This window comes from Zosterops lateralis (genome assembly GCF_965231275.1).
Source record: "Zosterops lateralis genome assembly, chromosome: 4".
Lineage (NCBI taxonomy): Eukaryota > Metazoa > Chordata > Aves > Passeriformes > Zosteropidae > Zosterops > Zosterops lateralis.
Window position 1 is genome coordinate 73899507 of NC_139765.1, and position 25048 is coordinate 73924554.

Genomic DNA, 25048 nt, shown 5'->3' on the forward strand with positions numbered 1-25048 from the left:
ATCAGGAGGAGGCAGCTGCAAGGACAGAGCGGTGCCGGCGGTCCCGAAGCCTCGCCCGGGGTCCCGGGGCCGCGGCGGTGCCTCGGGCAGGGGCGGAGGGGCCTCACCTGGAGCAGTAAAGGCTGAAAGTGGCGTTGGGGCTGTCCCAGGGCACCACGGGCACGATGGCGGCGGCGGAGGAGCCGCGGGCGAGGAGCTGCCCCAGGAGAGTCAGAGCCGGAACCAGCCTGGGGAGGGATGGAGGGATGGATGGATGGATGGATGGATGGATGGATGGATGGATGGATGGATGGATGGATGGATGGATGGAGGGATGGAGGGAGGGATGTGAGAGCCCCGGGACACCCCGGGCGCTCCCGGCGGGGCCGGGACCGGCACCTACCAGGCCAGCACGTAGGGAATCCCCTGCCGGGCGCTCTCCAGGCAGCGGCTCCGCTCCTGCAGAAGAACCGCCGTGAGCCGGGGCCGCCCCGCTCCGAGGGGAACCCCGAATTCCCTGGACCGCCCCGCTGCTCCCCCGTGTGTGTCCAGGGCGGTTCCCGGAGGTTCCCGGACCTGCAGCGCCGCCGGGGGCCGGGCGCGCCCCCCCAGGACCGTGCGGTGCGACTCGTAGGCGTAAACAACGACCATGAGGAACGAGACGGCGTAGGAGGTCTGGGAGAGAGAGGGACAGGGACAGGGGACCCTGCTGCGTCCAGCGCCACCAGGACACCTCCCACCGCCCCCCGACACCCCAATCCCCCCGTCCATCCCCCCCGTGCCCCACACCCCTGTGGGCTGACCTGTCCCGGTGCCCACCCCGCGGAGGGACCCCAGGACACCGTCCCCAGGACACTCCGGCCGCAGACAGGCCCCAGCTGTCCCCAGCAGTGTCCCCTCACCGTGGTGAGCATCCTCCCGTAGGGACAGGCGGCGTAGGCGGGCACGGAGAGCGGGGCCGGCAGCAGCGGGATGGTCCCTGTGCCCAGCAGGGCCGCGGCGCCCAGGAAATCCGCCAGGGCCAGGAGGAACAGCGGCCGCAGCTGCGGGGGACAGGGGACAGCCTCAGCCCCGGGGGCAGCAGCCCCCGGCAGCTCCCGGGGCCAGCGCCGGGTGTTGGGCGTCCTGCACCTCCTGCCCCCGCCCGGGACTCCAAACTGGGGTTGGCCCGGCTTTGAGTCGGGCTGAGCTGGGCCAGACCCAGCCCTGTGTCCTGGGAGCCGGGGACACTCACCTGGATGTGGCAGCAGTGACACTGCCAGGAGCCGGGGACACTCACCTGGATGTGGCAGCAGTGCCCAGGGGCCGGGGACACTCACCTGGATGTGGCAGCAGTGACACTGCCAGGAGCTGGGGACACTCACCTGGATGTGGCAGCAGTGCCCAGGGGCCGGTGACACTCACCTGGATGTGACAGCAGCGCCCCTGGCAGGAGGTGACAGCGAGGACGGATCCGCTGCCCAGGAGGCTGCAGGGGACGGGGCGGGGGATGAGTGTCCCGGCCACCCCCAGGTGCCAGCCCAGGGGACAGGGGACAAGGGACAAGGGATAAGGGATAGGGGATAGGGGACAGGGGACAGGGGACAAGGGACAAGGGGACAGGGAACAGGGGACAGGACCCACCTGAGCAGCGCGGCCGGGAGGGTGACACCCGTCACCACCAGGACCTGCGGGGGGCACGGAGGGAGCGCGGGCTGGGCCGGGGGGAGCGGGGCCACCCCGAGCCCCCCCCGGGGTGGGATGTGGGACCCTCGGCCGCCCCTGCCCAGGAGCCGCAGCCGAGGCGTTTCCCGTCGCTGTTGGGGAATGGAGGGGCCCGGGGCGGCTCCTCGGAGCCCCTCGGGGTGTCTGCCCGTGGTGGGGCTTTCCCCGCCTCTTCCTCCCGAGTTTTCCCCCGGGAGCTCCTCTGGTTCCCTCGCCCGGGGCCGGGAGGGCCGAGGAGCCGGAGCCGGGCGGATCCCGCGTGGGAAAAGCCTCTCCAGCCCCGGGGAAAGCCCTGCCCGGCTCTCACCCTCCCCCGCTGGCGGCCGTGCCCACCCCGGGCCGGCCCCCAAACCCCAAACCCCGCACGGGGGGCGCCCCTCGGGCAGGATTGGTTGGGATGGGAGGGCAGCGCTCGGCGGAGCCGCTCCCGGCGCTCAGAGAGCCCCGCACGGCTTTACCTGAGTGTCCGACAGCGCCGGGGGCTGGTCCTGTGCCCGGGCCATGGCCGGAGCCCGGGAGGGACCGATGGATGGGATGGGATGGAAGGATGGGATGGGATGGGATGGACGGATGGGATGGAAGGATGGGATGGAAGGATGGGATGGAAGGATGGGATGGAAGGATGGGATGGACGGATGGGATGGACGGATGGGATGGAAGGATGGGATGGACGGATGGGATGGAAGGATGGGATGGACGGATGGGATGGAGGGATGGGATGGACGGATGGGATGGACGGATGGGATGGAAGGATGGGATGGAGGGATGGGATGGAGGGATGGGATGGAGGGATGGGATGGAAGGAGGGGATGGAAGGAGGGGATGGAAGGGATGGAAGGAGCTCCCGCCGCCGCGGCTCCCCGGGTTCTCTCCACGCCCAACTGCGGGACACGGGCAGCCGGAGGAACCTGCCCGGCCGGGGCGGCGGGAGCTCCCAGAGCAGCAGAAAATCCCAGAGGAGCAGCAGGAGCTCCCAGAGGAGCGGGCGGTGCCGCGCCAGCCCCGGGAGCGGGGAGGGACCGGCCCCGGGCGCGGGAGAGGCCAAATGAGCTCTGGATGCCCCTGGGCACATTAGAAATGAGAGAACAGCTCCGGGAGAACAGCCGGGAGCTCCTTGAGGTGCTGCAGAGTCCAGAGGAGGCCCCGGAGCTGCTCCAGGGCTGGAGCCCCTCAGCCCCCAGGGATCCAGGCTGGGAGAGCTGGGAATGCTCCCCTGGAGAGGAGAAGGGTCCAGGGAGAGCTTCCAGCACATTCCAGGGCCCAAAGGGGCTCCAGGAGAGCTGCAGAGGGACTGGGGACAGGGACAGGACACAGGGAATGGCTTCCCACTGCCACAGGGCAGGGCTGGGTGGGAGATTGGGAACTGGGAATTCCTGCCTGGGCTGGAATTGGCAGAGCAGCTGTGGCTGCCCCTGGATCCCTGGCAGTGGCCAAGGCCAGGCTGGACACTGGGGCTGGGCTGGGGACAGTGGGAGGTGTCCCTGCCATGGCAGGGGTGGCCCTGGGGGGGCTCTGGGGTCCCTTCCCACCCAAACCATCCCAGGATTCTCAATTCCAGACTCCTCTGGCATCCTCCTCCGTTCAGCTGCCACACCTCGACTGCAGGCGCAGGAATGAACCATCCCTGCTCTCACACCCCCAGGAACCTCAGGAAATCACAGGATTTACCAACTTTGTGGCAATTTTAAACCCAAGGATGTTCCAATATCTACCAAAAATCCCAAGCAATGCCCATCCCATCCCCAGGAGCCACCAGAGTCCCCTCAAACAGGAATTTTACCTTTATTTCAGGGATATTGGCTGAAGGGAGAGAGGGAAGGAGCAGAGGGAGAAGGGCTGGAAGGGAGCAGAGGAAGGAATGGCACTGGGAGCTGCAGGGGGGTGACAGTGACACTGAGCTGGGCACTCCTGGAGATGCTCCTCTGCAGCAGCTTCCTCATCTTCCTCTGCCAGGAACAGATGGAGGGCACTGGGATGGATCTGGGTCCTCACAGCTGGACCCTGCCTTGTCCCTCCTGTCCCCTGCCTTGTCCCTGTCCCAGCTGGACCCTGCCTTGTCCCTCCTGTCCCCTGCCTTGTCCCTGTCCCAGCTGTCCCCTGCCTTGTCCCTGTTCCTCCTGGATCCCACACTGATTCCCTGCCCCAATCTGTCACCCCACACTGTCCCCCTGCTCCCACCCCATTTCCCCACCCAGCTGGCCCCACACGGGTCCCCAGCACCCCTGGGGTCCACTCCAGGTCACTCCATCCTGCAGGAGCAGAGGGAGAGCAGGGATCCATTCTCTCAGCCTGAGCAGCAGGACGAGGCTTTACCTCCCCCTGGGGTTGTGGGAACAGCTCCAGGGAAAGAGCTGGAGCCATCCCTGCCATTCCAGAGGTGCCCCTTGATTCCACATTTCCAAACCGGGAGCAGGGACCGGGCTCTCCCCAGCACTTTCATCCTTCAGGAACGTTTCAAACATTCCTGGGACAAACTCTCCCACTCCCACCCTGTTCCCCCCACCTGGATCCTGCTGTTCCCAGTGGGAACATCCCTGCCTGGAGCCCCGGGAAGGGCTGAGCTCTGTCCCCCTCCCAGCAGGGACAGGCTCTGCCCGGGGCACGTTTTCCCTGAGGATTTTTTGGAGGAGAAATTGGCACTAAGGGCTGCCCTGGCCAGAAGGGAATCCAGGGAATTTGGCTGCTCACAGGAGCAGGACAGGCAAGGAGGAAAGGAGGGAAGTTGCTGGTCCCTGTCCTTGTCCCTGGCAGTGCCAGGGGTGGCTGCAGCATTCCAGGATCCCTGTCCTTGTCCCTGGCAGTGCCAGGGGTGGCTGTGGCAGGAGAGATGTTTATCCCAGGGTCCTTCCCAAGGCTCTCTGGCCACTGCAGCACCAGGAGCTGCTCCCAAACCTGCTCCTGACTCAGTTCCAGGACTCCCTGGGGTGTTAATCCAGACCTGTCCCTGGGCCTGGCTTTAGCAGCCAGGATTGAGTTCCAAACACGGGGCAGGAAAACAAGCCCAGAGAGGCTTTTCCTGTGCAGAGGGGGAGGCTCTGGAGGATCCAGGGGAGGCAAATCCAGGGGTGCAGCTCTGCCAGCAGAACATCCCAGGGCGTTTCAGGATGTCCTGGTTTCCTTCTTTCACCAAATCTCAAGAATTCAGGGAAGAACCTCAATGTCCCTGAGCCCTGGGCAGGCTGTGACTGTCACCAGGGTCACTGCCCAGAGCTGTCACCTCCTGTCCCTCACTGCTGCTCCCATCCCAGCAGGAGCAGCCCCTTCCTTCCCAAATCAGCACCACAGAGCAGCCAAACTTCCCTGGAACCCTCAAAAACCAGGAGCAGGGCACTCATTTCAGCCCTTGCTCTGCTTCCAGCTCCCAGCCAGCTCAGATTCCCACCTGGCAGTGCCTCCCAATAGGAATCATCCACAGGGAGATCCTTTCTCCTTCCTGGAATCCCTGATAACCCAGAGAGGATCCCTGGGAAGGAAGGAGAGCCTGAGCCCCTGGATGAGCCTGGAATTGCATCCACTGGTTAAATGCGGCTCTGGAAAAGAACCTTAGAGGGAAATGCCCAAGATTTCCTGCACTGAGCCCCATCTCCCTGAGCTTTCCATGGCCTGATGCTATTTTAGCTCCACCTAAAGTGCTTCCCACCTTCCCTTTCATGTCCTGAGTCACCGGCCTGGCTGGAGCTTGAATATCCAAGCGAATTCCACTCGCTCCCACGCCTGACAGGTAGGCATTGCTTTTAAATCACCTTTCAAAAAGCTCAGCACCTTCAATTCAGATCAAGTCCCAACTCGGAGCAAATTCCCACCACAAAGGCTTTGGGGCTGGAAGAGTTGGCACCATCCCACTGCAAATTAGTGCTAAAAACACCACGGGGAGCCCAAATCCCGGAGAGAGCTCCGGGCGTGGCCGGGACGAGGTTTTGGCTAGTTCCTCAGGAAGGAGAAAAAAAAGGGTGAACAACCCCCAGGCCTCATCTCTTCCCGTGGAGCCACCAGGAGCCGTGGGCCGAGCTCTTGGCGATGCTGAGCTTCTCCTCGGGGCTGAAGTGCAGGATGGCCTGGATGGCCGTGAGCGTCTGCTGCCGGCCGCGCGCGTCGGGCAGCGTCAGGAACCGGTACACCACGTTCTTCAGGTACTCCAGGTTGGCCCCTTCCCTGCTCCTGTCCCGGCAGCTCTTCTGGATCTCCCCCCGCAGCGCCGCCACCTCCTCGCGGTGCTTGTCCTCCTCGGCCAGGGCCCTGCCCTGCAGCTGGTGCAGCTGCACCTCCAGCTGGTGTTTGTGTTTCCGCAGCGCCGCGATCTCCACCTCCTTGCGCGCCAGCTGCTCCGCGTACAGGAAGAAGGTGGGCTCGGAGCCCAAGCACAGCTGCAGCTCCTGAGGGAGGATCTCTGAGGAATCCTGGCTGGGAAGGTCTCCGGGGGTTCTATCCTGGCAGCTCTTGGGGCCGTGGGGCAGCGTGAGGGCGCGGAGCTGCTCCAGCTCGCGGTCCTTCTCGGCCAGCACGGCCAGCGCCCGGTCTCGCTGCTTGTGCATCTCCTCCTCCAGGCGCAGCGCCCGCTCCCGGAACTCCAGCTGGCAGCGCTCCAGCTCCTGCCGGTGCAGCTGCTGCAGCTGGGACAGCTCCTGCCTCTTGGCCTCCAGCTCCTGCCGGTGCTGCCTCTCCGTGTCATCACTGGCCAGCTGCAGCAGGACGTGCTTGTCCCGCAGCTCCGCCAGCTGCTCCCGCGCCTCCTCCAGCTCCTTGGCCAGCCCCACGTCCTTGCTGGCCTTGCTCTTGAGCACCTGCTGTGCCCTCACTTTGTAGCGTTCAAACTCCTCCTTGAGCTGCCTCAGCTCCTCCTGCTGGCAGTGCCCGCCTGGAGCTTTGTCCCCGTTCTCAGTGCCTGGGGGCAGATCTGACTCCTGTGGCTCTTCCACCTCTGAGCCCTTCCCGGCCGCCACCTGCAGCAGCTTCCTCAGCTTCTCCATCTTCTCCTTGAGCGCGGTGACGTCCAGCGTGGCCTCCTCCACGGCCACCTCGCCCAGGGAGCGGCTGGAGGCGGCCATGGCCAAGGTCTTGTTCTCCAGGTCCAGCTGCACGATGCGGTCCTTGAGCCTCTGGATGGTGCCCTGGTCCCTCTGCTTGGCCTTCTCGTAGGTGCCCAGCAGCTCGGAGACCTGGGACACCTGGGCCTCCAGCTCGGCCACGCGCTGCTCCTCCCGCTGCGAGCGCTGCCGGAGCTGCTCCTCAGCCTGGGCTGTCTGTGGGGACATGGTTGGGGTTAGGGCAGCTTGGGGACATGTGGGGACACACCTGGGGACACACCTGGGGTCACAGGTTCGCCCCACCCCGGGAATGCTGCCTGACACACCTCCCTGTACTGGATTTTTGGGGATTTGTGTGTTTGGAATCTTGGGATGGTTTGGGTGGGAAGGGAGCCCAGAGCCCCCCCAGGGCCACCCCTGCCATGGCAGGGACACCTCCCACTGTCCCCAGCCCAGCCCCAGTGTCCAGCCTGGCCTTGGCCACTGCCAGGGATCCAGGGGCAGCCACAGCTGCTCTGGGCACCCTGTGCCATTTATTTCAAACCTCCTGGAATCTGAGGGACTGGGAAGGGGAATCTGTCCTGCTCCAGCCCCACTCCCTGGACACATCCCAGGACTGTCATCCCATCAACCAAAGCCAGGACTCTTTGGACTCTGAGAGACCAGGAGAGGTAATTTGGTTCCTCTAACCCCAAACCCTTCCCCAACCCCTGGACACCTCCCTCACTCCCAACCAGGAACCACCTTCTTCATCTCCTGCACCAGCTGCAGCTGGAAGTGGTTCTTGATGCCGGCCATCTCCTCCTGCAGCTCCTGGATCCGGGGGTCGGGCTTGCTGCTCTCCTCCCTGAGTGCCTGCATCTCCCTGCGGAGCTCCTCCAGCTCCTGGCTCAGCTGCCTGGCGTGCTGCTCGTGTCCCTGTGCGGCCCCAGCGCTGCCTGCCAGCTCCTCCCGAGCCTCCTGCAGCTCCCTCTCTGCACGGCCTCTCCCTTCCCTCTCTGCCCGCAGCAGCTCCTGCAGCTCCCGCAGCATCACCCCGTGGTCTCCCTGCTCCTGTTCCCGCTCCTGCTGCTGCGCCAGGAGGCGGCCGCGGGTCTGGGCCAGCTGCTCCTGCAGGCGCCGCAGCTCCTCCTCCCTGCCCGCCGCCTCCTCCAGCTCCTGCTTCATCTGCCGCCGCTCCGCCTGGTACGAGGCCTCCATGCGGGACTTCTCCTGGGTCACCGTGGCCAGCGCGGCCGTCAGCGTGGCCAGCTGAGCCTTCAGACGCCGCTCGGGGTCTGCCCCGGCGCCGAGATCCCCGCCCTCGGGGCCGCCAGGATCCTCTGTCCTCTGGGGAGGAAGAGCGGTGGGTTTGTCCTCCTCGTCGCCCTTGGCGTTGGTGGCACTGGTGGCACTGGTGGCAGTGTCCACACTGGCGGCCGTCCCCGTGCTGTCCTCGCTGTGCTCGGAGCTCCGGTCGTCAGGACAGTCCCCAGCTGCTGCGGGAGGGGGTGGCACGGCCAAATCCCCCTCGTGGGACACGGAGAGCACCTTCAGGCTGGCCTCCAGCGCCTCCTTCTCCTTCAGGAGGCTCTTGTAGGCCTGGACCACGTCCTTGAGGCGCGCCTGGAAGCGCAGGAGCTGCTGCTTCTGAGTCTCGATGGTCTCCAGCAGCTCCTTCCGGCTGGGGCCGCCCCCGAAGTTCATCCCGAACTTCTCCATGGTGGGGGAGTCTGGGGGGAAACGGGGAGAGGGGAAAGGGACCTTTGGGATGGGCTGAAGCGTCGTTCTGGGCCCACCAGGACACCAAACGGGCAGCAAACATCATAAATATCACTGTTCTCACCGCTGCTCAGGGCTGCCATCCTGAACCCCCCAGGACCCACAGCCTGAACCCCACCAGGACCCACAGCCTGAACCCCTAGAGACTCCCACCCTGAACCCCCAAAACTCCCGTCCTGACCCCACCAGGACCCCCCTCTGAACACCCCTCCAGGACTCCCTTCCTGACCCCCCTAGGGCCCCCTTCCTGACCCCTCTGGGAACCCCCATGTTGCCCCCCCCGGACACCACTGTAACCCCCCCGACACCTCCTGGATCCCCCTGGGCCCCCCGTTGTCACCTCCCCAGGACTACCCTGACTCCTTCAGGACCCCCAGACCGCCCCCTGACCCCCAGGGCCATCGTCACCACCCGGGCCCCCCATGGTTACCCCCTCAGGACCATCCTGACGCCCCTGGGCGCCTCAGGCCCCTCACTCCTCACCTGCCGGGCCCTCCGGGCCCTCCGGTCCCCCCCACCGCCGGCCGCTTCCGCCGCGCCGCCACTTCCGCCGGAAGCGCCCGGTGTGGGCGGAGCAAAAGGGGGCGCGTGATGGGGGGGCGGTACCAGGCTCCATATAATACGAGGTGTGGGCGGAGCTACGAGGTGGGGCGGGGCCTCATCCTGCTGCCCCGCCTTGTGGGCGTGACTTGGCCACGCGAGGGGGCGGAGCCTCAGCGAGCAAAGTGGGCGTGGCCCGGCGCTCTGGGGGCGTGGCCTGATGGCGCGGGGGCGTGGCCTGCGCGCGAACGGGGCAGCGGCGGCCAATGATGTGTGGATATCGGTGTGGGCGTGGTCAAGGAAAAGGGGCGGGGCCTTCGGTTCGGCTCTGCAGGACGGTGACAGTGCGGGGGGTCCTTGTCCCTCCATGTGCCCCCTCGTGTCCCCCTCCTGTCCTCCTGTGTCCTCTCCGTGTCCTGCCATGTCCTCCCCGTGTCCCCCGTGTCCCCTATGTCCCCTCATGTCCCCCCGAGGGGGTCTCAATGCCAGCCCGAGCAGTGACACAGGGCAGTGACACCCAGCAGTGACACAGGGCAGTGACACAGGGCAGTGACACAGGGCAGTGACACCGGGCAGTGACACAGGGCAGTGACACCGGGCAGTGACACCCAGCAGTGACACAGAGCAGTGACACCGGGCAGTGACACCCAGCAGTGACACCCAGCAGTGACACAGGGCAGTGACACAGGGCAGTGACACAGGGCAGTGACACCGGGCAGTGACACCGGGCAGTGACACAGGGCAGTGACACAGGGCAGTGACACAGAGCAGTGACACCGGGCAGTGACACCCAGCAGTGACACAGGACAGTGACACCGAGCAGTGACACAGGGCAGTGACACAGGGCAGTGACACAGAGCAGTGACACTGGGCAGTGACACCCAGCAGTGACACAGGGCAGTGACACAGGGCAGTGACACAGGGCAGTGACACCCGGCAGTGACACCGGGCAGTGACACCCAGCAGTGACACAGGGCAGTGACACAGAGCAGTGACACCGGGCAGTGACACCCAGCAGTGACACAGGGCAGTGACACAGGGCAGTGACACCGGGCAGTGACACCGGGCAGTGACACAGGGCAGTGACACAGGGCAGTGACACCGGGCAGTGACACCGGGCAGTGACACAGGGCAGTGACACCCAGCAGTGACACCGGGCAGTGACACAGGGCAGTGACACCGGGCAGTGACACCCAGCAGTGACACAGGGCAGTGACACCGGGCAGTGACACAGGGCAGTGACACAGGGTAGTGACACCGGGCAGTGACACCGGGCAGTGACACCGGGCAGTGACACAGGGCAGTGACACAGGGCAGTGACACAGAGCAGTGACACAGGGCAGTGACACCGGGCAGTGACACAGGGCAGTGACACAGAGCAGTGACACAGGGCAGTGACACAGGGCAGTGACACCGGGCAGTGACACAGAGCAGTGACACAGGGCAGTGACACAGAGCAGTGACACCCAGCAGTGACACCCAGCAGTGACACAGGGCAGTGACACTCGGCAGTGACACCGGGCAGTGACACAGGGCAGTGACACCCAGCAGTGACACCCAGCAGTGACACAGGGCAGTGACACCCAGCAGTGACACAGGGCAGTGACACAGGGCAGTGACACAGGGCAGTGACACAGGGCAGTGACACCCAGCAGTGACACCCAGCAGTGACACAGGGCAGTGACACCCAGCAGTGACACAGGGCAGTGACACAGGGCAGTGACACAGGGCAGTGACACCCAGCAGTGACACAGGGCAGTGACACCGGGCAGTGACACTGGGCAGTGACACCCAGCAGTGACACAGGGCAGTGACACTGGGCAGTGACACCGGGCAGTGACACCCAGCAGTGACACAGGGCAGTGACACCGGGCAGTGACACAGGGCAGTGACACAGGGCAGTGACACCCAGCAGTGACACAGGGCAGTGACACCGGGCAGTGACACCGGGCAGTGACACAGAGCAGTGACACAGGGCAGTGACACAGGGCAGTGACACCGGGCAGTGACACAGGGCAGTGACACCGGGCAGTGACACCCAGCAGTGACACAGGGCAGTGACACAGGGCAGTGACACCGGGCAGTGACACCGGGCAGTGACACAGGGCAGTGACACAGAGCAGTGACACCGGGCAGTGACACCGGGCAGTGACACCGGGCAGTGACACCCAGCAGTGACACCGGGCAGTGACACCCGGCAGTGACACCGGGCAGTCACACAGAGCAGTGACACCCGGCAGTGACACCGGGCAGTCACACAGAGCAGTGACACCCAGCAGTGACACCGGGCAGTGACACAGGACAGTGACACCGGGCAGTGACACCGGGCAGTGACACCGGGCAGTGACACAGAGCGGATTCCCTCGGAACCGCCGGGATGAATAAAACTCCAATGGCGAGTCCAGCACTGCTCTGTCCTTGGCCAGGGGATGTGGCCAAACAAAATTCCTGCCTCTACAAACACCTCGGGACAAAATTTTGTCGCCTGCTTGTACCTTCTGAGCCAACAAAGAAACGAAAGTTCATTGGTTCTAAATGACATAAAAATTTCTTTCATTAATGAGCGTCTGTCTTCTGCTGGTTATTGAATTGTCCCTTGGGCAGGGACACCTCCCACTGTCCCCAGCCCAGCCCCAGTGTCCAGCCTGGCCTTGGCCACTGCCAGGGATCCAGGGGCAGCCACAGCTGCTCTGCCAATTCCAGCCCAGGCAGGAATTCCCAGTTCCCAATCTCCCATCCAGCCCTGCCCTGTGGCAGTGGGATCCATTCCCTGTGTCCTGTCCCTGTCCCCAGTCCCTCTGCAGCTCTCCTGGAGCCCCTTTGGGCCCTGGAATGTGCTGGAAGCTCTCCCTGGACCCTTCTCCTCTCCAGGGGAGCATTCCCAGCTCTCCCAGCCTGGATCCCTGGGGGCTGAGGGGCTCCAGCCCTGGAGCAGCTCCGGGGCCTCCTCTGGACTCTGTGCAGCAGCTCCAGGTGCTGCTGCTGCGTCCCCAGGGCTGGGGCAGCTCTGCAGGTGGGGCCTCACCTGGGCACAGGGACAGGGTCCCCCCTGGGGGCTCAGCCCAGCACTGGGGGGTTCTGGGCTGGGTCAGGTCCAGCTCTCCCCCCCAGCACCCCCAAATCCCTCTCCCAGGGCTGCTCCAGCTGCTCATTCCCAGCCAGGAGGGTGTGAGCTGGGTCACCCCGTGTTGGTGCCCTGGGGCGTTACCCCCCAGACCATTCCACGTCCCTGTGACCCCTCCTTGCCCCTCCCCGCCCATGGAACTGCCCCCTCTGTGACATCAGGCCGGGCTGGTGGCACCGCCAGGGCCCCGGGCACCAGAGGTGACACCTCTGCCCTGGCTCTGCCACCCGATGGCTTTGCTGTGGCTGCTGCTCCTGCTGGCCCTGGCCGGGCCCGTGGGGGGCACCTGGGACAGCTGCAGGTGAGTGTCCCCAGGGGGCTCGGGGACACTCGGGGCTGGCCTGGCACAGCCTGGGCACACAGGAGCCCCTCGGGGGTGCCTGTCCCTGCTGTCCCCGAGCAGGGCAGTGATGGCTTTGTGCTTCCAGGGGCACCTGTGGGCTCTGGCCCTTGGCTTCAGACCACAGCTCTGCTGCTGGCTCCTCGCATGTCGCGGGTGGCACCGGCGTCCCCTCGGGGTCCTGGCCTGGCATCGTCAGCATCCAGGTCACCTGGGAGAACGGCACGTGGCACATGTGTGCAGGTGTCCTCCTCAGCTCCCAGTGGGTCCTCACGGTGGCACACTGCTTCGCCAGGGCCGGGTAAGACACAGCAGGGACAGAGATGTCCCCGGAGCACGGGCAGGTGCCCAGGTCACTTCCCTCTCTGCCTTGGGAAGCAGAAGTTTCTGGGAAACTTCTCCAATCTTTCCTGGGAGATGTTGGAGCCCGTGGCTCTGCTCCTGTCACCCCTCTCTCCACCAGGCACCTCCTCAAGGACATGTCCGTGTGGGAGGTGGTGATGGGGGCCACAGATCTGAGCCAGCCGGGCCCCGAGGCCGCGGTGAGACACATCCAGAGGCTCCAGGTGCACCAGCACTACGTGCCTGCCACGGCGAGGAACGACATCGCCCTGGTGGAGCTGGACCAGCCCGTGGAGTGCAGCGACTACATCCAGCTGGGCTGTGTGCCCGACGCCTCGCTCAGGGTCTCGGAGCTGAAATCCTGCTACATCGCCGGCTGGAACTTTGCCAGAGGTGAGTTCCCCTGTTAGGGATGTGTGAGGGCGAGCTGGGGCACCCCGGGGACACGGACTGGCCACAGCCAGAGCGGGGCGTGGAACAGGATGAGCTGTAAGGTCCCTTCCCAGCCAAACGATTCCTGCTGGCCCCGTGAAGCCTCTGCAGAGATGGGTCTGGCTCCTCCAGGCCAAGAGCAGGACACGGCTGGACAATATCGCTCTGTGGGGAAGGGCTGAGCTGGGCCGGGGGAAGGGGAGGGGATGGTACTGCAGTGTGGGGGCTCATTCCCACGGTTCTGGGACCAGGAATGGTTCTGCGGGAGTCCAAGGTCCACCTCATGGACACGGAGCTCTGCAACAGCAGCCGGTGGTACGGGGGGGCCGTCCATGCTGACAACCTGTGTGCCGGGTACCCCCATGGAGGCATCGACACCTGCCAGGTAGGAGCCCCCACACAGAGCCCATCCCATCCCATCCCATCCCATCCCACCCCAGCCCATCCCATCCCATCCCACCCCATCCCATCCCATCCCATCCCATCCCATCCCACCCCATCCCATCCCATCCCATCCCATCCCATCCCATCCCGTCCTCCCCTTCCCTCCCCACCCGCAGGTCCCTGTCCTATGACCCCTTGTCCCCAAGGCCTGGTCCTGCCCACAAAGCCCATCCAGTGCCCCCAGCAGACTCAAAGTGTGGATGTGACCCCAGAACATCTGTCCTCTGCACATCTGGGACCCGTGTGCAGAGATGGGAGAGCTCCCAGCCTGCTCCCAGCCGAGGGCCTGGAGGCTCCGGCCCCTGAGCAGAGCCTTCCTGAGCTGGGAATGAGGAGCTGGCAGGGGATGGGAGAGAGGAGCCAGAGCTGGGTTGGGAGAGAGGAGGCAGAGCTGGGATGGGAGAGAGGAGCCAGAGCTGGGATGGGAGAGAGGAGGCAGAGCTGGGCTGGGAGAGAGGAGCCAGAGCTGGGCTGGGAGAGAGGAGGCAGAGCTGGGATGGGAGAGAGGAGGCAGAGCTGGGATGGGAGAGAGGAGCCAGAGCTGGGCTGGGAGAGAGGAGGCAGAGCTGGGTTGGGAGAGAGGAGCCAGAGCTGGGCTGGGAGAGAGGAGGCAGAGCTGGGTTGGGAGAGAGGAGGCAGAGCTGGGTTGGGAGAGAGGAGGCAGAGCTGGGCTGGGAGAGAGGAGGCAGAGCTGGGCTGGGAGAAAGGAGGCAGAGCTGGGTTGGGAGAGAGGAGGCAGCCCCGGGGTTGGCAGCAGCCCCCCACAGCCCCTGAGCCCTCTCTCCTGGCACAGGGGGACAGTGGGCATCCCCTGGTCTGCAAGGACAATGGAGCCGACTACTACTGGCTGGTGGGGATGAACAGCTGGGGAAGAGGCTGTGACAGAGCCAGGCACCCCGGGATCTACAGCTCCACTCAGCACTTTTATAACTGGATCCTGATCCAGACGGGCCTGAGCCCAGCAGATATAACTGGCCAGGCACCAAAGCCCAGCTGTGCCCCGAGTCCTCAGCCAGAGGTCACCGTGACTTCTGCGGGGACCCCGGAGCCGGTGACAGAGCCAGTGACAGAGCCGGTGACAGAGCCGGTGACAAAGCCAACAGCGGTGCCAGAGCCCAGCCCAGAGCTGGTGCCGGTGCCAGAGCCGACTCCCAAGCCAACACCATCACCAGAGGCGTCCCCAGAGCCGGTGCCAGTGCCAGAGCCGAGCCCAGAACTGCCGCCAGACCCGGTGCCGGAGCTGGCGCCAGAGCCAACACCAGTGCCGGTGCCAGAGGCAAAGCCAACGGCAGGGCCTGAGCCAGGGCCGAGCACAGGGCCAGAGCCGACAGCAGGGCCTGTGCCGGAGCCGACGCCGGTGCCTGTGCCGGAGCCAAAGCCAACAGCAGCGCCTGAGCCAGAGCCAACATCAGAGCCGGAGCCAGTGCCAATCCCAGAGCCCACGGCGATGCCAAACCCAGAGCCCACACCGGAGCCGGAGCCAGAACCGACCCCAGAGCCACACATCCCCCCCATGCCCGAGGAGGAGCCGGAGCCAACACCGAAACCAGAACCGGAGCGGTTTCTGCTGCTGTCGGTGCCGTACCAGAGCCTGGTGAAGTTCTGTAACCTGCTCAGGGATTTCCTGCAGTTCCTGCGGGACCGCCTGGGCTGACCCGGAGAGGAGCAGACGCGGCTCCGGCCCCGCGCCCTCCCCACGCCGGCCTTGAGTTTGTTGTTGCAATAACGGTGTTGGTGCCCCCCAGGCCCGCGGTGTCAGCGCCATTGAGGGGCCGGGAGGGGCCGGGGGGGGCCGGGGGGGGCCGGGAGGGGCCGGGAGGGGCCGGGAGGGGTCGGGAGGGGCCGGGGGGGGTCGGGAGGGGCCGGGGGGGGTCGGGAGGGCCCGGGAGGGGCCGGGAGGGGCCGGGGGGGGGTCGGGAGGGGCCGGGAGGGGTCGGGAGGGGCCGGGGGGGGCCGGGGGGGGCCGGGGGGGCCGGGAGGGGTCGGGAGGGGCCGGGAGGGGTCGGGAGGGGCCGGGGGGGGTCGGGAGGGGCCGGGGGGGGCCGGGAGGGGCCGGGAGGGGTCGGGAGGGGCCGGGAGGGGTCGGGAGGGGTCGGGAGGGGCCGGGGGGGGTCGGGAGGGCCCGGGAGGGGTCGGGAGGGGCCGGGAGGGGCCGGGAGGGGCCGGGGGGGGTCGGGGGGGGTCGGGAGGGGTCGGGAGGGGCCGGGAGGGGCCGGGAGGGGTCGGGAGGAGGGAAAAGCGGTTTAATAACGGGGCGGGAATGGGAACAGCCCCAGCCCGGAGCCCCGAGGACGCGGAGGTGCCACCCGGGGTGTCCCCTGTGTCACCGGCTCCTCCCCCCGGGGCCGCCGGGACCCCCCATCCCCTTCCCCCGCTGCGGCCCCGGGCCCGGCTCTGCTCCCCGGGAGCGCCTTTGGGGTCCCGGAGCCGGGACATCCCTGCGCTCCGGGGGGTCGCGGCTCCGGGAGCTGAGCTGGCTCTGGGGAAGGGGCTGGAGCGGGTCAGGGGTCCTGTCGGGGCCTCACCTGGGATGTCGCACCGGGCCCTGCCCACACCCCCGCCAGGGCTGAGGGTCCCCCGGCCCCCCTTTGCTGCCCCAGAACCCCGGTAGTGTTCGGGGTGCCCGAGATGGAGCCGCGGGGCCGCCCTGGGGCCGAGCTGGGTTGGTTGGGGTCACATGGGTCACACACACTGGTGTCACACACACAGAGGTGTGTCACACACAGAGAACTGTCACACACACACAGAACTGTCACATACACACAGGTGTCACACGCACACAGAACTGTCACATACACAGGTGTCACACAGAGATGTGTCACACACAGAGAGAACTGTCACACACAGAGAACTGTCACACACACACACAGGGGTGTCACCACACAGAGCTGTCAAACACACACAGGTGTCAGTGTCACACACACACAGGTGTCAGTGTCACACACACAGGTGTCTCACACACACAGGGGTGTCACGCACACAGGTGTCAGTGTCACACACACACAGCTGTCTCACACACCTGCACACACACTCTCACCTCATTTTCACACCTGCGCTCCACCCCCCCTTGGTGGCCCCCATGTCACTCCTCCCTCCCCCCGGCTCATCCTCTTTGTCCCCAAAGCGGATTATGGCGGTGGCTCAGCGGGGACACGCGAGTGTGCAAGGAGGGGCCACGCCCCCGACCGGCCTCCCACGGGGCCACAGGTGTGCCCGGGGTGTCACAGCCCTCCCAGGTGTGCACAGGGTGTCAGTGCCCCTCCCAGGTGTGCCCGGGGTGCCACAGCCCCTCCAGGTGTGCCCGGGGTGCCACAGCCCTCCCAGGTGTGCCCGGGGTGCCACAGCCCCTCCCAGGTGTGCCCGGGGTGCCACAGCCCTCCCAGGTGTGCAGGGAGGGTCACAGCCCCTCCCAGGTGTGCAGGGAGGGTCACACCTGTGCAGGCAGCACGGGCAGGCCGTGCACAGCCCAGCAGGGCAGGCAGTGCAGGTACTGTGTGCAGGAGATGCCCCAGGTGTGCAGAGGATGACTCAGGTGTGCAGAGAACCTCAGATGTGCAGGGAACGCCCCAGGTGTGCAGGGGGTGCCCCAGGTGTGCAGGGAACGCCCCAGGTGTGCAGGGGGTGCCCCAGGTGTGCAGAGAATGCCCCAGGTGTGCAGAGGATGACTCAGGTGTGCAGAGAACCTCAGGTGTGCAGGGGGTGCCCCAGGTGTGCAGAGAACCTCAGGTGCGCAGGGGATGCCCCAGGTGTGCAGGGGATGCCTCAGGTGTGCAGAGGATGCCCCAGGTGTGCAGGGGATGCCCAGGCAGACCCTCGGGCAGGTAGGAGAAGTGGGGCAGGCAGGTGACAGGTGATGCTCCCAGGTGACATCCCCTGAAGTGCCGGCAGGGCGGGAGTGGGGCAGGCAGGGGATCCCCGGGCACGGCAGGTGGGGCAGGTGGGGCAGGTGGGGCTCAGGGCAAACAGGCTCCGGGCAGGAAGGGCTGAGGGCAGGGCGGGAGATGCCCCGGGCAGGGCAGGGGCCGGCAGGGGACACCTGGGAGGGGCAGGTGATGAAAGTGACACCCGGGAGGTGCAGGAGGGTGGGCGAGGCCCAGGTGGTGCCCAGGCAGAGCAGGGGCTGCAGGTGATACAAGTGATGCCCAGGCAGGGCAGGTAGTTCAGGTGATACCCAGGTGATGCCCAGGCAGGATGGGTGGTGTAGATGATGCAGGTGAAGCCCAGGTAATGCAGGTGAGGCCCAGGTGGTCCAGGCGGTGCCCAGGTGGTGCAGGCGGTGCCCAGGCAGGACAGGTGGTGCAGACGATGCAGGTGGTGCAGATGATGCAGGCGGTGCCCAGGCGGTGCCCAGGTGCCAGCCCCAGGCCGGGCCGGGCTCAGGTCCCGGTGGCCGGTCCCGGGTCAGCCCCGCCCCCGGCCCCGCCCCCGGGGCCCCGCCCCGCCCCCCCCGTCCCGCCGGGCCGGGGCAGCAGCGCCGGGGGCGGCGGCGCCGGGCAGGTACGGGGGGGCGGGGGCCGGGGGGGCCGGGGCTGTGGGGCGGCCGGGGGACACGGGGAGGGGGCTCTGGGGGGCCCTGATCCCGGGGAGGGGGTCCCGGGCTGGGGGGGCGGCCCGGGCACGGGGGTCCGCTGGCCCGGGGGGGACACACGGCCGCGGGGACACCGGGGACACCGCAGGGCCCCCCCGGCTCCTCCTCTGCCCCCACAGGGAGCGGCTCCGGGGGATCCCCCGTCCCGGGGATCGCCGGGGGTGGTTGGGGTGGCAGATGGGGACCCCCCCCCTCCCCTGCCCTCATTACCTGCCGTTAATTGGGGGGGAGGGGGCGCCATATGCTCCCATTGCCGAGCGCGGGGACGGCTGAGGGTCCCCCCTGCAGACCCCCGGGCGGGGGGATCGGACCCTGTGGGGCCTGAGGGGGGACAGGGGGGGATTCCTGAGGGGACACGGGGGGGACACGGGGGGGACACGGGGGGACACGGGGGGACACGGGGGGACACGATTGTCGCACAGTGAGCGGTCCCTGCCGGTGAGACCCTGGGGCGGGGACAGGGACCCCTGGGGACATCCCCGGGGACAGGGGCAGCGCCCTGGGGGCCTGGGGAAGGGGGTCCCGGTGGGTGACACGGGCAGAGACACCGAGCGCGGGGGTCCCGGGGGAGGGTCCCCAGAGCGGTGGCAGCGCTGGGGGGGCAGGAGAGGGGGGCTGGCAGGGGACAGGGGTGAGGACACGGGCACAGGAGCCCGGGGTGGGGACAGCGCTGTCACCGGGGCTGTCGGGCTGGGGACACCCCGCGGGGCCGGGGGTGGCAGCCCCGCTCCTCCCTCCCCCCCACAGGCGCCCCCCGAGGTCCCCGTGTCCCCATGGCCACCGCGTCCTGCCCGGCGCTCCTGGCCGCCTGCCTGGCCCTGCACCTGGCCACAGGTGAGCGCCTGGGGACACCTCAGGGGGACAGCGGGGCCGGGGGGGACCCGAGGAGGGGACCCTGGGAGTGCCAGCTGGGGACCCCAGGGATGAGGTCACCGGGGAATGGGGACCTGGGGACGTGGGAAGGGGACCCTGGGAGTAGCAACCGTGAGGTGGGACCCCGGGGTGGGGACACAGAGGAGCCTGGGGGGCCCAAAGACGTCACCGCTGGGACTGATGGCCCACCGGGCTCCTGGGGATGAGGACCGAGGGGTGGGGACCCGGGGGGACACAGGAGGGACCGTGCTGGGGGTGCAGGAAATGGGACTCGGGTGGCGGGGACACGGAGGGGACGGAGGGGAGAGGTGGGGATGGGATGGGGCTGTTGGTCCGCGGGCCTGGGGACCTGGGGCGGGGACACGAGACACCCTGGGGGAGGGAACGGGGGGACAGGGGGCCCAGGGAGAGGGACACGGGGACCAGGGCTGGGGACAGGCGGGGCCACACCCCCCGGACACCCCCGTGCCCACCCCGGACACTCCTGTGCCCACCCCCGGGACACCCCCGTGCCCACCCCCCCGACACTCCTGTGCCCACCCGGACACCCCTGTGCCCACCCCGGACACCCCTGTGCCCACCCTGGACACTCCTGTGCCCACCCCCCGGACACCCCTGTGCCCACCCCCAGACACTCCTGTGCCCACCCCGGACACCCCTGTGCCCACCCCCCGGACACTCCTGTGCCCACCCCGGACACTCCTGTGCCCACCCCGGACACCCCTGTGCCCACCCCCCGGACACTCCTGTGCCCACCCCGGACACTCCTGTGCCCACCCCGGACACCCCCGTGCCCATCCCGGACACTCCTGTGCCCACCCCCGGACACCCCTGTGCCCACCCCGGACACCCCTGTGCCCACCCCCCGGACACTCCTGTGCCACCCCCGACACTCCTGTGCCCACCCCCGACACTCCTGTGCCCACCCCCGGACACTCCTGTGCCCACCCCGGACACTCCTGTGCCCACCCCCCGGACACTCCTGTGCCCACCCCCGGACACTCCTGTGCCCACCCTGCGGACACCCCTGTGCCCACCCCCGGACACTCCTGTGCCCACCCTGGACACCCCCGTGCCCACCCCGGACACTCCTGTGCCCACCCCGGACACCCCCGTGCCCACCCGGACACTCCTGTGCCCACCCCCGGCTCGGCAGCGCGGGGCGACGGGTGCAGCGGCTTCGGGAACCTGTTCACGGAGATCGCGGAGAACAGCGCGCACGGCAGCCTGGTGGCGCGGCTGCCCCCGCCCGGGGGACGGGGCCGGGGCCGGGGCCGCCCTCCAGCTCTGCCTGGTGGGCACCGACGCCTCCTGGTTCTACCTGGACGGGCGCAGCGTCCGGCCTCAACGTCTCGGCCGGGAGGGCGCTGGACCGTGAGGTGACACTGCGGGGACACCCCCGGGCCCTGCCGGGCTCCAGCTCCGTCCTGTGTCCATCGGGTGTCCATCCGTGTCCATCCTGTGTCCACTGTCCATCCTGGGTCCACCCCCACCCATGCTGTGTCCATCCTCCACCCACCTGTGTCCATCTACCTCCATCATCTGTGAACATGCTACATCCACCTGTGTCCATCCTGTGTCCATCCTATACCCACCTGTGTCCATCTACCTCCATTGTCCACCTGTGTCCATCCTGTGTCCACTGACCATCCTGGGTCCACCCCCACCCATGCTGTGTCCATCCTCTACCTACCTCCATCATCCATCTGTGAACATCCTGCATCCTTCCTGTGCCCATCCTCCATTCATTCTGTGTCCATCCTGTGTCCATCCCTCCATCCCACACCCACCTGTGTCCCTCCCGTGTCTGTCACCTGTACTCCATCTCTCCTGGGTCTGCCATCATCTATCCATGTTCCCTTCATCCTCCTCCTTCTGCCCATCCTGTATCCATCTCTGTGTCCATCCCGTGTCCATCCCTGTGTCCCATCCCTGTGTCCATCCCTGTGTCCAGCCCTGTGTCCCATCCCTGTGTCCATCCCGTGTCCATCCCTGTGTCCATCCCATGTCCATCCCTGTGTCCATCCCATGTCCATCCCTGTGTCCCATCCCTGTGTCCATCCCATGTCCATCCCTGTATCCATCCCATGTCCATCCCTGTGTCCATCCCATGTCCATCCCATGTCCATCCCTGTGTCCATCCCTGTGTCCATCCCATGTCCATCCCTGTATCCATCCCATGTCCATCCCATGTCCATCCCTGTGTCCAATCCCTGTGTCCCATCCCTGTGTCCATCCATGTCCATCCCTGTGTCCATCCCATGTCCATCCCATGTCCATCCCTGTGTCCATCCCATGTCCATCCCTGATCCCTGTATCCATCCCATGTCCATCCCTGTATCCATCTCTGTGTCCATCCCTGTGTCCATCCATGTCCATCCCTGTGTCCATCCCTGTGTCCATCCCATGTCCATCCCATGTCCATCCCTGTGTCCATCCCATGTCCATCCCTGTGTCCATCCCATGTCCATCCCTGTGTCCATCCCTGTGTCCATCCCATGTCCATCCCATGTCCATCCCATGTCCATCCCTGTGTCCCATCCCTGTGTCCATCCCTGTGTCCATCCCATGTCCATCCCATGTCCATCCCTGTGTCCATCCCATGTCCATCCCTGTGTCCATCCCATGTCCATCCCATGTCCATCCCTGTGTCCCATCCCTGTGTCCATCCCATGTCCATCCCATGTCCATCCCTGTGTCCATCCCTGTGTCCATCCCATGTCCATCCCTGTGTCCATCCCATGTCCATCCCATGTCCATCCCATGTCCATCCCATGTCCATCCCTGTGTCCATCCCATGTCCATCCCATGTCCATCTATTCACACTCTGTCTGTGTTGAGCCCCTCCTGCAGCCCCTCCATCCCAGCCCATCCTGCTCCCCCCTCGTGCAGCTGGGCCCCTCCTGCCCCTGCTTGGCTGGGGACCCCAGCACGTCCCCATGGGGCAGCCCCCCGTGTCACCCCACATCCCAATGCCCCGTCCCCTGTCCCCTGCAGGAACTGGAGTCCCCGGTGCTGATGGTGGCCCTGACCTGTGCCGAGGACGGCTCCTCCCCGGTACGGCCACACCCGGGGGGGACCCCGGGGAGCTCTGGGGGGCCCAGTCCCACCCTGGTCACCCCCCGTGTCCCCCCCCCACGCCCCTGGCAGGTCGAGTTCCGGATCATCGTCCAGGTCCTCAACGAGAACGACAACCGGCCCCACTTCCAGGGGGCCACTGTCCTCACCCACAACGTCAGCGAGGTGACAGTGGCACTGCGGGCTCCTGCTGGGGACTGGGGCGGTGACACGGCAGGGACATGGAGATGGTGGTGGGGCAGGGAGGGGCACCAGGACAGGGGTGGGCATGGAATGGGGACAGGGATGGGACAGGGATGGGGACAGGGATGGGGACAGGGATGGCCGTGGGCATGGACTGGGGACAGGGATAGGGACAGGGATGGGGACAGAATGGTCAGGGGTCATGGGCACAGTGATGGGCACGGGCACAGGGACAGTGTTTGTGACAGGCCGGGTGCCCAGAAGGGATGGGGACATCCCAAAGTAGCAATGGGGATCTTGGAGGATTTGGGAATGCTGGGGGTGCTGGGGGACCCCCTGGCGACCCCCATGAGGCACCTCGGGGATGTTTGGGGGTGCGGGGTGCGTTTGGGAATCCTGGGGCTGTTTAGGGGTCTGTCTGGGGAGTGTGGGGTGTTTGGGAATCCCGGGTGTGTCTGGGGGCGTTTAGGGGTCTGTTTGGGGACTGTGGGGTGCTGGGGCACCCCGGGTGTGTGGGGGGCTGTTCAGGGGTCTGTTTGGGGAGTGTGGGGTGCTGGGGCACCCCGGGGACCCCCGGCCCGCTGGTGACGCCCCGGGCAGCTGGCGCCGGTGCACTCGGTGGTGTTCAGCGCCCAGGCCGAGGACGCGGACGGGGACACGCTCATGTACGTCATCGACACGGCCTCGGTGAGCGGGGCGGGGGCGGGGGCCGGGGTGGGGGGGCCGGGACCATCTGCCGGGCTGACCGACCCCCCCCGCCCCCAGCCCGACGCGCGGTTCTTCCGCATCGACCTCCCGAACAGCGGCCGCGTGGTGCTGGCGCGGGCCCTGGACTTCGAGAGCCGGCGGCACCTCGAGGTGGTCGTGACGGCCGTGGTGAGACCCCCGCCCGCCCACGGGACCCCCCTGCGGGCCCCCGGTGTCCCCCCGTGTCCGTGGGACCCTCCCCCGCGGCGTCTGACACGGGACCCCCGTCTGTGGGACCCCTGCCCACCCTCTGAATGGGGACCTGGCCCTGGGGAGGGCCCCAGCCCCACAGAGCCCCCCGCCCGCGGGTCTGGGGTCCCGGTGCCCCCCGCACCTCCCTGGGTGACACCCTCCGGCAGGGCCGTGACACGGGGGGTCACACGGGGGGGGGTCCCCCACAGCCCCCCCGCCCCCCGCCCGTCCCCGCCGGCCCCGCTAATTGGGGGTGACGTGATCCCGTCACCTGCCCTCAATCCCATTCATTTCCTTAATGGGCCACCTGCGCCCCCTCCCCCCCCCGCCAGCGCCCCGCCCCCACCCCCGGCTCCCCCCGCCCCCCCCGGCCCTGGGCGGGACCCCTACTCCTGCCTGGGGCTGAGGGTCCTGTCCCCCGAGGTCCCCTTTACATGGGGGTCCCTGTCCCAGGGGGGTCACCATTCAATGGGGTCCCTGCCCATGGGGGTCCCTGTGGGGTCACCATTCAATGGGGTCCCTGTCCCCAGGGGTGTCCCTGTCCCCTGGGGTGTCCCTGTCCCCTGGGGTGTCCCCATGCCATGAGGGTCCCTGCTCCTCCCTGCCCCCCCCCAGCAGGTTTTGGGGCGCCCCACGCCCCGTTTTTTCCCCGCAGGAGATGAACACCCGGGAGCGGTTCAACGCCTCAGCGCGGGTGCGGGTCAATGTCCTGGACGGGGATGACCAGTACCCGCAGTTCCTGCCCTGCGCCCCCCGCGCCCCCCACGGCCCCCCGGTGTGCACCAGCCCCGTCTACACCGCCAACGTCACCGAGGGCCAGCTGCAGGTGGGGGACACCGCGGGGACACCGCGGGGCTCGAGGGGACACACGGGGCTCAGCCGGACTCCTCCTGTCCCCTCCTTGTCCCCAGGAGGGTCCCCTGAGCTTCAGCCCCGGCGCCGTCTATGCCGAGGACGGGGACAGGGGGCTGCGGGCCGCCATCACCTACTCCCTGCTGGCGGGTAACGGGGACAGGGGACAGGGACAGGGGACACGGGACAGGGGACAGGGGACAGGGACAGGGGACACGGGGGACAGGGGACAGGGGACAGGGGACAGGGGACAGGGGACACGGGGGACAGGGGGACAGGGGACAGGGGACAGGGGACAGGGGGACAGGGGGGCCAGGGGACAGGGGACACGGGGGACAGGGGGACAGGGGACAGGGGACACGGGACAGGGGACAGGGGGACAGGGGACAGGGGACAGGGGACAGGGGACAGGGGACACGGGGGACAGGGGGACAGGGGACAGGGGACAGGGGACAGGGGGACAGGGGGGCCAGGGGACAGGGGACACGGGGGACAGGGGGACAGGGGACAGGGGACACGGGACAGGGGACACGGGACGGGGGGACAGGGGGACAGGGGACACGGGACAGGGGGACAGGGGACAGGGGACACGGGACAGGGGACAGGGGGGACACGGGGACAGGGGACACGGGACGGGGGGACAGGGGACAGGGGGACAGGGGACAGGGGACACGGGACAGGGGACAGGGGACACGGGACAGGGGGACAGGGGACAGGGGACAGGGGGACAGGGGACACGGGACAGGGGACAGGGGACAGGGGGACAGGGGACAGGGGGACAAGGGACAGGGGACAGGGGCAGGGGACACGGGACAGGGGGACAGGGGGACAGGGGACACGGGACA

General features: G+C 67.3%; 1 protein-coding gene across 2 annotated transcripts; it reads right to left on the reverse strand.

Annotated features, from left to right (window-relative positions):
• Positions 1–3446: 3446 nt before the first annotated feature.
• Positions 3447–9007, reverse strand: GCC1 (GRIP and coiled-coil domain containing 1). 2 transcript variants are annotated; one of them, XM_083860430.1, is made up of 3 exons: positions 8987–9007; positions 7452–8419; positions 3447–6923 (listed from the first exon to the last, which is right to left on the reverse strand). In XM_083860430.1, the coding sequence occupies exons 2-3, from the start codon at positions 8406–8408 to the stop codon at positions 5652–5654; spliced, it is 2229 nt and encodes a 742-aa protein (XP_083716556.1). In that variant the 5' UTR covers positions 8409–8419; positions 8987–9007; the 3' UTR covers positions 3447–5651. The 2 variants fall into 2 exon arrangements, with proteins under 2 accessions (XP_083716556.1, XP_083716555.1); XM_083860429.1 differs by lacking the exon at positions 8987–9007 and adding an exon at positions 8952–8960.
• Between the last annotated feature and the right edge of the window lie 16041 nt (positions 9008–25048).

Coding starts and splice junctions, on each gene's coding strand:
- GCC1 (XM_083860430.1), bottom strand. CDS start 8,408: ATGGAGAAGTTCGGGATGAACTTCGGGGGCGGCCCCAGCCGGAAGGAG. Junction 6,924..7,451: donor TGGTGCAGGAGATGAAGAAG/GTGGTTCCTGGT, acceptor ATGTCCCCACAG/ACAGCCCAGGCTGAGGAGCA.